Source organism: Dendroctonus ponderosae, unplaced genomic scaffold (assembly GCF_020466585.1).
Source record: "Dendroctonus ponderosae isolate FM_Combo_2020 unplaced genomic scaffold, Dpon_F_20191213v2 Dpon_F_20191213_498, whole genome shotgun sequence".
NCBI lineage: Eukaryota > Metazoa > Arthropoda > Insecta > Coleoptera > Curculionidae > Dendroctonus > Dendroctonus ponderosae.
The window spans coordinates 1-14,377 of NW_026018713.1; the positions used below are offsets into that span (position 1 = coordinate 1).

General features: G+C 32.6%; 2 protein-coding genes across 2 annotated transcripts; one reads left to right on the forward strand and one right to left on the reverse strand.

The window, feature by feature from the left end:
• The first annotated feature begins 1,417 nt into the window (after positions 1 to 1,417).
• On the forward strand, positions 1,418 to 8,426 carry LOC109539020 (cyclin-A2). The gene is made up of 8 exons (XM_019906531.2): positions 1,418 to 1,747; positions 3,303 to 3,431; positions 3,487 to 3,690; positions 5,037 to 5,200; positions 5,257 to 5,347; positions 5,406 to 5,494; positions 6,067 to 6,296; positions 7,885 to 8,426. Exons 1-7 carry the CDS (start codon positions 1,547 to 1,549, stop codon positions 6,293 to 6,295), a joined length of 1,107 nt encoding a protein of 368 aa, XP_019762090.1. The 5' UTR covers positions 1,418 to 1,546; the 3' UTR covers position 6,296; positions 7,885 to 8,426.
• Positions 8,427 to 11,995: 3,569 nt separating this feature from the next.
• Positions 11,996 to 14,377, reverse strand: LOC125502387. The gene is made up of 3 exons (XM_048666334.1): positions 13,908 to 14,377; positions 12,544 to 13,117; positions 11,996 to 12,490 (listed from the first exon to the last, which is right to left on the reverse strand). Exons 1-3 carry the CDS (start codon positions 14,305 to 14,307, stop codon positions 12,196 to 12,198), a joined length of 1,269 nt encoding a protein of 422 aa, XP_048522291.1. The 5' UTR covers positions 14,308 to 14,377; the 3' UTR covers positions 11,996 to 12,195.

A 14,377-nucleotide genomic window follows, 5' to 3' on the forward strand; every position in this document is an offset into this window, starting at 1 on the left:
GATACAACGAGTTCTTTAAGGCTCTCTTATTTCTTTATTTTTTTTCTTATTATTCTAAAATTCATCGATATAATTCGGTTGAGCTTAACCATTTATGCTTAGATCAGCGACTCAAAATTACGAGTCGAATTCTCTGAATATAAACATAGATTATGGCTTTTCTCCTTTTTGCTGACAAAGAGGAATGATAACATTTATGTGGTATTTCCAATAAATGTTCCTTTTAAATATCCATCAACAAAGGAACACAGGGGTACAATTACTGGACTAAATACGACTGGGAATCCAGCTGTTGAATCATTCTTAGTCGGAAAGCGCGGGAGATCACTTCGCCCACTGCCTCATCGCCTTTGAAAATGTCCACCGCAGTTGTGGACGAAACGTCAGGAAGAAATTCCGATAGACCACGGCTTCAAAGCCCGGAAAACATTTGTAAATGTAATCTGACCGGCCGTGAAAGCCTTCATAGTTCTTTATTATAATTTCTATTTTATTGGTTTTTATATATATTTGGTAATTTTTTAAATTAAACATTACTCTTGACTTGTGCCTACAAGAGTTGTGCAAATTACGTAGCAAAGAAGTACTTTTTAAAACGTTATTGCTGTTTTATTTCGTTTGAAACATATTATTAAAACATGACTATAATAAGTCACATTTTGGTGTTCAGCAAGTTAAAAAAGGATCACAAGGAAATAAAAATAAAGAATAATAGTTTGCTGCAGCACAGAAACCAGGGAAAAGAGGTGAAGTAACAAGTAAAGAGGATATAAAACCTAGATAATTTAGACTTATAGGAGCACCTGGAAGTTTGCATATTTGAATATTCACATTCTACAAAAAAGCTTTAGAAATATTTGGTGATTGATAAACGGATCAACTAAACCACCAATAAGTAAAACTTGAGGGCAACAAATATAATGGAGCATATTGAAAATAAGAAATCACTTCACAATTAAATGGCATGATCCGACTTAAACCATTTGAACTCATCACACACGCTCAGCTCCTCAACAATAAATATATTAACGATTTTCTATTTTCTACGTCGTATGTGAGTTCTTCATTCAGTTTGTTGCAGTTTTGTCTACTTGTTCTGTTATTTTAATTTTTTAATTAATTTATCATATCCTTAGAAAGTTTAATAACTATCAGCTTAAGAAAGAAACAGTTGGATTAGTAGTAGAAACGTTTAGTATTAGTGAATATTAATCACCACTAGCAAACAACCAAAGTTCCGATTGTTGGTTTATTTCCAATTAAAAACATTACTCTAAAAGGAAATAATACTAATTGCGCGTTTGCAACAAACCATTATTCTGTATGTACCGATGATATATTTAAAGAGCTCCACCTGTACCGATATAAAATATACTCGTATATACCTATATACCTATAAATATACCAGCATTGTTCAATGACAAAAACATCAAAACTCTCATGTTTTTGTGAGTAAATGAAATGTCGAATGTAGTTCTTCGTTTCAGCTGTAAACTGCTTCCACGTTGAAGGTCAAAAATTTGCTCCCGTTTTTGCACAAGTACTAATGCCTAAGATGACTTTTAAAATATTGGAAGAGACAGAAAATAAGCCAGAGGAAAAACATAAAAAACTAGTGGAAGTTAATGGATTAGTGAAGCGTGCAACCCAGAAACATTTTATTGACAATCGAGAGGTTTTGCAACCTATTTGTAATGGGGTAAACCAAGGAGTGAAGAGAAAATTTAGCTATGAAGAGAAAACTCTGGTAACACATTAGAAATGTTTATTTTTACTTGGGTTTGTGAGCTCTAGTTCATATTTCCATTTTTATTTCTGGGGACCAGCATGTAAAATTGTTTTTTGATAAATTAATAATTAAACTGCTTTAATTCTAATTTAATGATTTGGAAAAAATTCTGTTTCTTTTGTCTAATTCTTAGACTTTACGAGTAAATGATTTAATATTATCACTGATTAGTTAAAATATAATTGTCAAGTCGATCTTCTACGCTCCTACATAAAAAAAATTATAATTTTGTCTCAATCAATGCATTAAAGTCACTAAAAATCTGCCATTTTTTTAAGTTGAACTGTATATTAGAAAAGCAATGTAAATAACATTGCTGCCTTTATAATGATTTCAAAAATATAACTCACACTTTCAATGTTGGTTTTAATGGATTAGCTCAGGGCGCGTGATACCGCAGATTTTATAGAATAATTTGGTACGGTAAATAAGCCGAAATAAAAAAGAATGAAGTTAGAAATATTTGAGGAGTTACATTGTATTTCATTGGGAAACCCTATTAGATGCATATTAGACGCACGAGAAAAATCAAGACCATTTTATTCTTGCTTTTCTTCATCATCGTGCAGATGATGAAGAAAAAAAAATCTATAGATACATAAATAGATGTTCTGAAGAAGGCAGAGAAGCAGAAAATCATCGGGTAGTTTAATCAAAATCGAACAGCTTATAGTTTTTTAATCATCGATGGCCTCTAAAATCTGCAAGTTCAAAAGTTGTAGATAGTTGTTGGTGATAATAAAAGTGGCTTCTAGGAGGAGATGATTAAAGTTACATTTTTTTATGCGAAACTAAATTTGCAACCGAGTTATTAAAAGGCCATAATTTTTCTCTTCAATGATGTAAAATTAATTCTTAAGTGACCAGGCATAATATTTCAATTATGTACTTTGTATAGTGACAATATAATAATTATTTAACCATTTGAACATTTTGTATATCTCATATAACTTGCTAAGCTTAATTTATGTTCTTGAATTTAAAAAGCATACAATTTTTTGAACTGCAAAGCAAAAAAAAAGGAATAAAAACTACAGTTTACACAAAAGCTCAGAGGTAATTTCTATTTATTTTCAGTCAGTTCTGAGTTTCCTTTTGTTACTGCACATTTCTGAAAAAAATACTTTAAATTTGTGTCCTATGATGCGATAGGTACATTTACCACTAAATCTAGCAAATCACCTAGAACAACTCATAACAATATTATTTCAAATTGGTTAGTTATTATTGGAAAATGTCTAAATTAAATTAAGTGTTTGATCATTTCTTAGTATGTAATGTAAAATTACATGTCTATTTTCTTTACATACTTTGCAATTTGATTTAATTTTTAATTTAATGATGTTCAAAATGTGGCGACACAAAAGCGTGAGTTTCATGAGAAGAAAAATATTTAATACTTATTTGTATATGATAGTAAATGTACGTTATACGAAGAACTTATCAACGTTACAGATAGATAAGTATCTGGTTGCTTCGAGCTAACCTTGCATTTGTTATTAATCATTTTTAGGAAGAGCCTCGATTACGCAAAACTATAAAAGTAGTTTTCGAATTTCCTGAGTTATCTGAGGATGCCGTACAATCTGAAACCTGTACAGCAATTCAAACTGGAAGGCAGAATGAAGAAGTGTATTCGAATGTGAGTTCGGAACTCCATACTCCTTTAGTTCATCAAATATTTTGCATTGTTTTAGGATATTTGGAACTATTTACTAGAACTGGAAAAATCATATCAACCTCTACCCAACTATATGAGCAAACAGCCTCAGCTATCGTGGCATATAAGAAGCATTCTAGTGGACTGGTTGGCTTCAGTCATGAGCGCATATACATTTCGTAATGAAACTTTTCATCTTAGCATCAATTATATTGATCGCTTTTTAAGCGGAGCTTCAGTGGTAAGATTACCATCAATTTAATTCACTAACATTTTTTCTATGTTTTTAAATTGCATTTTGTTTACACATTTCCATTTCAACAAGGAACAAATATTGAAAGTACAGGAGCGTTTTATCTAGGTGCGAGAAAGTTACTTGTAAATATCATGACAAGTGAAGTTTTTCGCAAGGAATAATTTAATTTAAATATGCACGCATTTTTTTAGAAGACTAAAAACTTACGAATACAGAAGTGACGGCTTCAACGGAAAATTTCAAAATATTCAAACATTTTTGCCATTTAACGGATTTTCATATATTTTTTTTAGTATTTAGTTTAATTCACTCCTTATTACTACAAGCGTAGGAAATTGAGTTTGTTACTTTCCATTACAAATAATAAGGAAAACTCTGAGGCATGTTTTCTCAATATTTACTAACACCCTGTTACGTATTTGTTTCCCTTGTTGTGCTGTTCTTATGCTGTCTTTTTGTGTTTTTCAGCTTTATAAAAAACGAAAATGTAAGACACACGATAGTCAGTGAATATATTGTAAATTTGAAATCTTTCAATACAAAACAACAAAACGAGATGCAGTTTTGCGGGAATTGGTTACATTTTACCCAAAAAAATGATATGAAACTTGACGCAATGTTTATTGAGCCACTCTGTTATTTGTCATGGAAAGGAAATAACTAACATTTCTTGAGATGTAGAAGATAAGAATAATTTTATAATATAACAATCCTGGAGATAATCGCCAATGAATTAAGTTGCAAATTACAAAAATATTAAAATCGGTTAATTAATTCAAAAGTTAGATTACTTTGAACTTTTTTTGAAACAAGGTATTTTAAACGTAGGTAATCGATCATTTAAATTACAAATTTATCATGGGCTTTATATTATGGGCATGTATTAAAACGAATAGGCGATGTGCGAAAAATGTAATTTTTCCTCAGAAGTCAAAAACGGTATAAACTATACAGTACTGCATTAAAAAAAAGGTAAATCAACTAATTTAATTTGCAAAGTTCGAGAATTAGTAATAATTGTAATGAAACTATTGACGACTAAACTTTAAATAAAGTTCTCTTTGCACGTCATAGTTTCATAAGGAAACTCGTATTTCATAGTCATCATTTGAATTTAATTTATTCTCCAATTATTCTCACTAAATTCCTTTTTTGAATGATTATGAAAATTGATCAGATTGAGTTCAGCAAAGAAGTTCAAACATAAATATTTGCATATTGCGGGATTTTAATATAAATTTGCTTAAGGATTGTACATTTATCAACATTATTAGATATAAAGTAAATTTATTGAAATATTTGATTTCATACTATTTCTCTTTTTTTTATAGATAAAATCGAAATTTCAACTTCTTGGAGTAGCAGCGCTACTTTTAGCAACCAAAATTGAAGAGATCCATCCCATTAAACTGGAGGACTGCGTCTATTTAACAGACGAAACGTTCACTACGCGCCAAGTGAAAAAAATGGAACAAATGATCGTAAAGCGGCTGAGGTGCAAAAAGTGTTTCAAAAATGTTTTCAGCGTTAAAAAAAAATTATATTTATTAGGTTCAAGATGCAACCTCCCACAATAGATTGCTTAATTGAGCATTTCTGCAAGGAACACGAACTAGATTCGAAAATTCAACATTTTGCAAAGGTAAAATTATCAAAGATGGCAAAAGCGTTTTAAACTTGTCTTTTTTCTTAATTTACAGTATATCGGCGAGCTCGTTTTGCTGGAAGGTGATCAATACTTGAACCATCTGCCTTCCGAATTAGCAGCAGCATCTGTTGCATTAGCCAGGTAAATGTAAATCGTTCATATTTTAATCACGCCAAAAGGTTTTTCCTTCAGATTTTTGAACTTTCGCAACACGCACGTTTATTTTGTTACGCCAAACACACATTTCGGTAGATCTTAATCCATTGAAGAATTCTATTCGGTAGAGAACATAACATTTAACCACTTTATTATCTAATTTATAATATTATTAAAATAATGGAACAAATAGAAGTATTCTGAACTGATAAAATTTTAAATACCGTATAGAAATAAGCAATGTCTTTATTAAGATTCAAACAGATAATTAAACGAAAATAAGGACCAAATTAATCATCGATAGCATCATTTAATAAAAACTGACATTACATAACAAAATATTGACTAAAAAAGATTATATTCACTGCTTAAAAATCTACCAGCATTGGGCAGATTAGAGTGGAATTTTTGAAAAAATTTGCTTGGCGTCCCAAGACATTTTGTTGCCTCTAGTCTCTAACTAATTTTTTGAACTCCGATGTGTGTTGCGATTTTTAAAACCTCAGCATCTGTTTGTTTTAAGCAGCCTTAGCTCAATGAATTTATTATCCTTGAAGATTTACCATATGCGAAGAACCGAGTTGGCCGAAAAAATTTAAACGGCATTGCGGATATAGCATTAAACACCTGAGTCCAGTTGTTCAAAAGCAACAACAGAGTTTAGTCGATAGTGGCAGGAAGCAACTGAATTCGATTCAGAAGAAGTACCAAAGCGATAAGTTCCATCGCGTGGCCCTATTGAAACCTCGCAATTTAATTTTGGAGGATTTTCAAGATGAAGTTTGAGGTAAGAAACTGACTTTGCGTGAGTGGAAATTAAAAAGTTTGTTAACTTTCTCTTTTTTCAAGTATTTTTCAACACTTGACTAGTAAAATATATTGCTTTCAAGTAAATTACAATACAGAAACTGCAATGCTATACGGAACAATGTCCAGTAACGTGTTTCTTTCACCAGTTTGTTTGTCGACTGTTCGAAAAAACTGAGGTTTTATCCCACCGGACAATAGAACGGGAAACTCTGAGACAAAAGGGTCGAATACACAATTATTTTCTTATGGCCTGTCGGCCACTCGAGCTTCCTTTTCTCGTCATCTTGAAACTTTAATTCAACATTCTAGATGGGGTCGTTGAATAGAAAAGACCAGGTCCATCTCCTTGATGTCGTTTACGATAATTTATATTGCCCATGTGAGCCATTCTAAGTTGGAATTCGATTTCAAAAGGTTATATATTCAAAATTGGCCAATTTATAGATATAGGATAATCCAGAGCTGTGCATTTCTCGTGTAGGCTCGATTGAGCAATTTTTTTAATAAAATATGGATTATAGTAGGACATGCAATACACTAAAGTGCTATGTGTTGAAGACATTGGCTTTTAATCTCCTAAGTAGAGTTGCCCCGTTAGAGTGTTGCACATTTCGGTTCTCAGAAGGATTCTATTCAACAAAAGTTTTGCTTTCTTTTGTGGATTTCGTCTGATTGAAGTCATGATCTACAGAGTTTTGCTCTTCAACTCTGTCTAAGCTGTTAAGTAACGTTAAGTAAATCCTATACGGTTGATCAAACTTATAAAACATTCTACTGACACATGATTCCACTATGGGATTATCAGGATACTTTATAGTAAATAACACGTACGTTTTTTGACTCCATACTTTATCTCACACAAACCAACAACATTCAAATTTAAATTCGCTGTCGTTCTGAGAGCACGATAATTAGTGAGAAACGCGATTACTCCTCAAACTCCCAAAATTATTTACAATCGTTGCAAGAAGAATTTATTTTTAACTTCAGGCGTTAAAGTTTTTACTTTTAGTGTGGTAACTTTTTGTAAATTGGTCAGCTTTTTGCTAAGTCATAGCAACTATTCACTAAGCGGGCTTTAGAGAAACGGAATGAGCAGACCACGATCTTCTTATTCCATCGATTACGGTTTTTGAAGAGCTTTTCGCAGAGCATCGACTGGTCTTGGTTGTGATTTTAAGAAACATTTAGGGTATCTGAAGATTATGAAAAAGGAACTAAATTTTTTCACGGAAAGCTGGAGAGCAATTTTAAATAAAATGCTCTGTTTACAAATTTTTTTTTACAAAAACGATATACATAATTGAATACCAATGTTTTTTAAAATGTGATTCACCAAAAACTCGGTTATAAATATACGAAAATTGAACGAATATCCAAGAAACTCTAAAGAATTCTTACATATTTAACTTTTGTATAATTTGGAAATTTGCTCGAAGTTTTTCATTTATGAAACCACATAGTTTAAACAAAGTTATAGATACCATAGCTGCCTTTTAATTTTTTTTGGATTAAAAGCTATCAAATACTGACTGTATAGAAACTATTAACGTTATCAATTTCAGAAAAATCATAAGCACTTAAATGCAAACTAAATATTCGGAACTGGAGTATTTCTACAATCTGGAGCCTGAAGCCTGGAGCCTGGAGAGTATTTTATTTAGATAAGTCTATTTTTTATTTCAAGATCCTATATGTAGTAGAATCTACTTGGTGTATTGCTTTTTGTATACACGACACTTTAAATCGCAAACTATAAGGCAAGAGCTTACTTACTATGCTTTTGTTGGACGCACTGTGCATATTTTTGTTTAACTGTTATATTTACATATTATTACTGTATAATTTATGTCTGTACCAAAACTTTTTAAACGCTGACTAATATTATTCTATCTGTGGATTGAACAGATGGTTTTCAATTTATGAGTAATTTTTTACCAAATAAATTATTGAACAGTTTTCCTTTGCGCGCGATATGGACCATATACAAATGACCAAACTATATGTATGCATGTATTTTTTGTACCATGACTGTATACTGATTTAATAGTTTAAATTATCGGGTAAAATTATATTATCGAACATTTAATTAAAACAAATACATCTATCACTTCTCTTATTTGCGCTAATATCGACGTATTTTTTCTAATACTTGCGATTAAAAAAGTCTTTGCTTCAACCCTAGACTTGGTTCCTGCTTTATTTATATATCGCCGTATCCCTTTGCCAAATTTCCATTTCTAGCTAATATTAGCTTGGAACATTTAAAATGCCCTTTCCTCAGATTTTATTAAATGCCAAAATACAAAAATAAGTCAATTAAAATTTTAAGAGTTTAGAAATACTATCATTTATAAACAAAACTTACGATAAGTATTCTTTTAGTTATGATGAACGTTTCTGCCTGTTGGGAAATATGTCTGGATTTTCTGGGTCATTAAATGAAGTCGGACAGAAGAAGTTTTACTATTCTAGTTATAAAATATTTAAGTTTTAATATTCAAATAATAAAATAACATTTTTTCCACTCAAGAAAACCCATTATGTATAGGAAACTTCAGCATTTGAATTGTTTTGCCAAAGTGAAACTAAGCAAAATGGTGTGGGGCCTTGGACGGACCGCTCATATTTGCTTTGATCCTGGAAAGTCAGAAAAAAACAACCATTCCAATTATTCAATAACATTTCCTTATTGAATCACTCATGGAGGATATAAATTGAGGATTTTTCCTGCTAACGTTCGACTATTACTTTGCTGTTCCTGGACTGAATTTTCTTTCACTCCTAAAGTTTACTACGTATTCTCCACATGGTCAGTGCAGTTCAAAGTTTTGCGGCGAAGGAAACTCAACTCTGCGACGGACCAGGAATTGAAAGCAACTTGTTGGACCAAGAGCAGGAGAAACTAAGCAGCAGTTTTTCTCATACCGTCGATTCGACAATACGAAGCGACTGGCTCGCCACAAAAGCGCAGGAAAAGCGCTCGTGGAACCGGCATTTCCAAAAGCAGGAGAAATTTTTCCTTGACTGTTGTTGTTGCCATGAAGTGTGTCTTAGTGTTCCTGGTGCTCTGGATGGGGTTTATTGCTTCTGAGGTGTTTGGAGGTATGTCGGGTATTTCTATTATTATTTTGCTGCTTTTATTTTTAAACCTTTTTTCTTTTTTAATCGATTTTTATTGTTAATTGGATTTGCATGTTTTCATGTGCAAATCCTAATACTATTGTACTAGATGTTAATTAAAATGTTGTTTTTTTATCAGGCAGCCGAAGACCGATTTCCAATATCTTACCAAGTGAAACATTTTTAATATTGCAGAAGTAAATACTGGTTTATATTAGTGAAGATCAAGAGCCTTTTAACAGCTTGGTTTTTGAATCACAGTTAAAAACTTTTTAAATTTTTAATTTTTAGTTAAAAAGTCGGAACTAATTTACAGATGTCGAGATACATTTTCTTGTTGACCCTAAAATCAAATTAATTGCCACTTTTTCTTAGAAACCCTGGATTTGAGTTTTAATTAATGGCGCCCTTACGGTTCAGCAAACGGATAGATTATATAAATAAGTTATTTGCCTCTCATTGCTTTTCACGTAAGGTATGACATTTTTGCATAGCAAAATATCGCAGGTAAATTTTAGTAAAAAGTAAAGGTTTCTTTTTGCAAGCTGTTACTGCAAAGATGTGAAATGAATATATGATACATACAAAAACCATCAAAAGTATTCTTATAATTTATAATTAACTTAAACACATGATTTTGCTGAAAAACTACTCAAGTCACAGGTTGATTTGAATGATTGAGCGATTGAAGCTATACCACCATATACTTACATATATTAAAACTCTAATTTCTAAGTACAATTAAACTTTAATAGTAAAAGTTTTGAAGGAGGCGTATTAAACTTAGATTTACCTTGGAGTCAATAACTGTGCATTAACCACTTGATACTTTATGTAGAACCTGCAATTAACTAATACATTAGTGCGGCAAGTGGTCAAGTTATTTGCACTATGGAAGCCGAAAAAAATACATTACAATTTTTCTTCAATTATTTTAACCACCCTATATTTAAATCGGTTTTAGCGGTGTGCCTTTTCTGCTCGCGAGTGAATCCTTTCGTTGGCGATCAAACCTGTATGGAAAACTCATTTTAATAGGGACAATAATGTTGGATCCCAAACCGCTTACTTGTTTACAATACGAAACGTAAACAAAACCGGATTTTTGTAGATTTATTTGCCTGAATCAATATTTGCCGATAGATTTCGGTAATAGATGTTCGAGCATTGTGCACTTTTGCAGTTCTTTTTTGCAAAAAAAACTGTGCTATTAAAATGCAATCTTCCGCGGAAAAGGACTTTCAGTGATATTTCAGTGATACCATGGTATTGAAAGAGCTGTGGATTCCTTCTTGACTGGAATGGAATTTCTATCAAGTGAGTAAATAAGTTTCCACATTAGTGGCCTATTTTTGATTCAATATTACTAGGAGCGATTACATAAATTACACATAAAAATGTGAACTTCTAAGACGGATTTTTGCGTTCAAAATGTCAATAGGAAGTATTATGGTTTTTATTGAGAAAAGCGGCGTTAAAAAATTGAAACTAATTTATTTACGCATATGATTAAATCAATTTTGGACGATTTTTAGAACTTCGATTTTCGTATTATATGTTTTTAATTTTTATACACACAAACTTTCAAATAGATTTTTATAGTTTTTTTGGCTGATTGACCACAATTAATCCATATTTGATTCAAAATTGTCAGCGGGTTTCAAAAAGGTTAGTGGTAAATGAGTGTATTTAAAACTGACGCACCAGTGCGAAATTCTATGGAATTTTGATGATAAAAGCGAATGATTTATGAATTTTAAAATCAGCAAAATAACATATTTAGAGAACATCTATACCGACTAATGTTAAGCAATATGCTTGTGGGCGTTAACAACTATTCAATATTTCAAAGAAGAATGGTTATTTTCTAAAGTTAAATAGCTTTTAAGAATGACATATCGGCCTTATGAATTAACTGCGGAAGTCCAAGTTTCAGAATGCGTTTAAAAAGCCTTGCATCAAAATTACCTGACTTCAAATGGGTTTAATGGGTAAATGGTTAACCAACCGAACGAGAATTTTCACTTCTGAGTAGATTTCTTAAATAATGTAATGTATGCCAATAAAACTTTTCTTTGTTGTAATTTCCACGAGTCGTTTTCTTGGTATGAAACCTCACGTAGTACAAATCAAACCATGAACTTTGAAAAAAAATTGCTAATATATTTATTTTTGATATATTTAAATATGCCCACAAGAAATAACATAGCAATGTTACTTCTTGAAATTTTGGATGAATGTCTTTGCATTGATGTTTAGGTTTCACATTAAAATATAAATCACATGAATTATATTGTAAAACAGATTCGAAAGCAATTTAAAACCTTATCAATTTTCTTCTAAATATTTGCTTATAATCTGAAAACCGTTAAACATAGCTAAGACAGTTAGTTTAGCATATCATAAAATGTCCCAAATAAACATAAAACATATTTTTGATAAATATTAATTTTAACACGAACAACCGATAATCCACTGCAAGAAAGTTGAAAAAACACCTCTTTAATTTCTTAAAATATTTCTCAATTGAGGCTTTGCAACAAAAATGAAAACTGCATAAACTACTTTCTTTATTAATACATAATCTCTTTCATATATCATAACAAATTAAGTACATAATTCCTGTTTTTCAATTATGTGGTTGATATCACAATTATGTAATCAACTTGGAACATGTACCTGCCTACAAGTGCCTGACCAAATAAAGTCCTCAACATTCAATAATTTAATCTAAATTACTTAATTAAATATGTCTAGATCCAATCTTTGGATACAGCCACTTCAAAAATTACTGCTAGCTTCTCTTTTTGGCGTGCGTTCATATTTTTTACCATTAAATGCATATGTTCCATCATGTCACCTTCACCTATTAACAGATCCGGCCCTGTTCCTTTTTCGCCAAACACAATCGTGGAGAAGAACAGTGCATGCAACACCTCTGTACTGTTGGCTTCAAGTTTCACTTCCGCCAGGAATTCTTCAAAGGTGAGCTTCAGCTCAGGCACGCCCACTTTGTCTAAAACTGCCACTAATTCTTCATAGTAGAACCTGCAAATGTTATTAATTAGCCATAGCAAGGAGCTGGTTTCCATTGCACCAACCTGAGTAGTTCATCTAGATTGTTTTGCTGGATACTATCCTGCACACTAGATAGAAGGAAAAACACCAAATCTTTTGCAAAAGATCCATAAGAACACATTTGGAAGTCAACGATCTTCACTTGAACTTTGCCTTCATCCCTCTTCAGCATAACATTATTCACCCAAAAGTCACTATGCACTATGGTGCTCCATGGTTCTCTAATAGGCCCCTGATCGAATGGCGAAAGACTGGGTCTATTCCTTACTTCTTCGATTTTAGCCAAGTAAGGTTGACATTGAGGAATGCTAAGCATTTGGTCTAAAACCAACTTGTCAGGAGGATATTTTGGACCACCAGGAGGTCCTTTTGGAGGCCCTCCAGGACCTCCAGGACCTCCGGGTTCTCCAGGGCCTTTCGGTCCTCCAGGTGGCATGGGAGGACGAGTGTTTTCCAGATAATACTTAAGTTGCTTAAACACGTCGGGTTTCTTGAACTTAAGAGCTAAGGGAGCTGCGTGGAAAGCTGCCAAGGCTTTTAGCAGTACTTTGGCGCTGGGCAGGTCAAAGCCAATGTGTCTGTCGTCATTGTTGTAGCCTGAAAGTGCATGGGATTTTTAGAAGGAAAATAAAATCTCCAAGTTTAGTAATTAATAAGTTATGTCACGTAGAAATGCTGCACTCTATTAAAAATTTTCTGTTTGTATAGTTTAAGGGATGATCCGCTGAAGTCAAAAGGAGGGAAAACGAGTACGTAATAGAGCGGGTAGATTTTCAATACTACCTTTTTATCAAACTCATCAAGTTTTTTCTTCCTAATTCTGCATACCAACCTTAAACAGGTCCGCTTTTTTCAACTGTTTTTAATTGAGATTCATTCAGGAGGACCAAAAAAATCCAAAGGATGGAAATTTTTGGAAAATGTTGACCGGTTCTATTATTCGTCCCCGATATCTTCTCTATTAAAGACTCAAACACCGTGTATATGCATATTCTGGACCTTCTCAGGTCGAAAACAATACATTGAGCACAAAAGGCACAAATGTGAAAAGTTGATTTTCTCCGAAAAAATTGAGTGTTTTTTCGAGAAAAACTATTTCCTCGAAAAATCTAAGATCGCCCAAAATGTGTTAAAATTTTATACCATCTTGATACCAACAAATGCATAAAAAAAACACCATAGACCTTCCGGACTGAAAATAAACGAAAATTATGGCTTATGTTGAGAAGATCTCGTCTGTGACCAACAATTTCTATTCTGCTGTAAACTCTACTACTTGTACTTGCCCATTGTAAGGGTTTTTGATTCTAAAACTCTCCTCCAAGCGCGAAACAAGCATCTACATTTCTGCACTTAAAAAATGTAAATAATATGAATTAATACTGACCATCAGGAATCAAATTCCTCATCAACAAAGCAGAGTCCTTATCAATTTCAGTCTTAGTGGGATCCAAGCTATACCGTGAGCCCAAGTATTCGGGATAAAAATCAGTCTCTAGACCATATTCCGAACCAAAGTTTTTGATCAACGGCAAAATTTCTGAGTACCATTTAATTTCGTTTCGCATGGAGAATGCATTGAAATCCAACGCGGTTTTCGTCAATGGAAGACATTTGGCCACTGCGTTAATGGTTGAAGTTTTTCCATTCTTCTCCACCTCCACATCCACCCGATACACCAAACTGAGGTAGTTTTCGCCTGGTTTGGTTAATCGGCTGACTTGCACATTTTTAATCGTACCATCTATGCCTTGAATTACAGTTTCGATTTCCGGAATTGAACTCATTTTAGCAGGAGACTCTACGATAAAATGTTTATAAATTTGGTAGCCAACCCATTAACACGACCGCACTGAG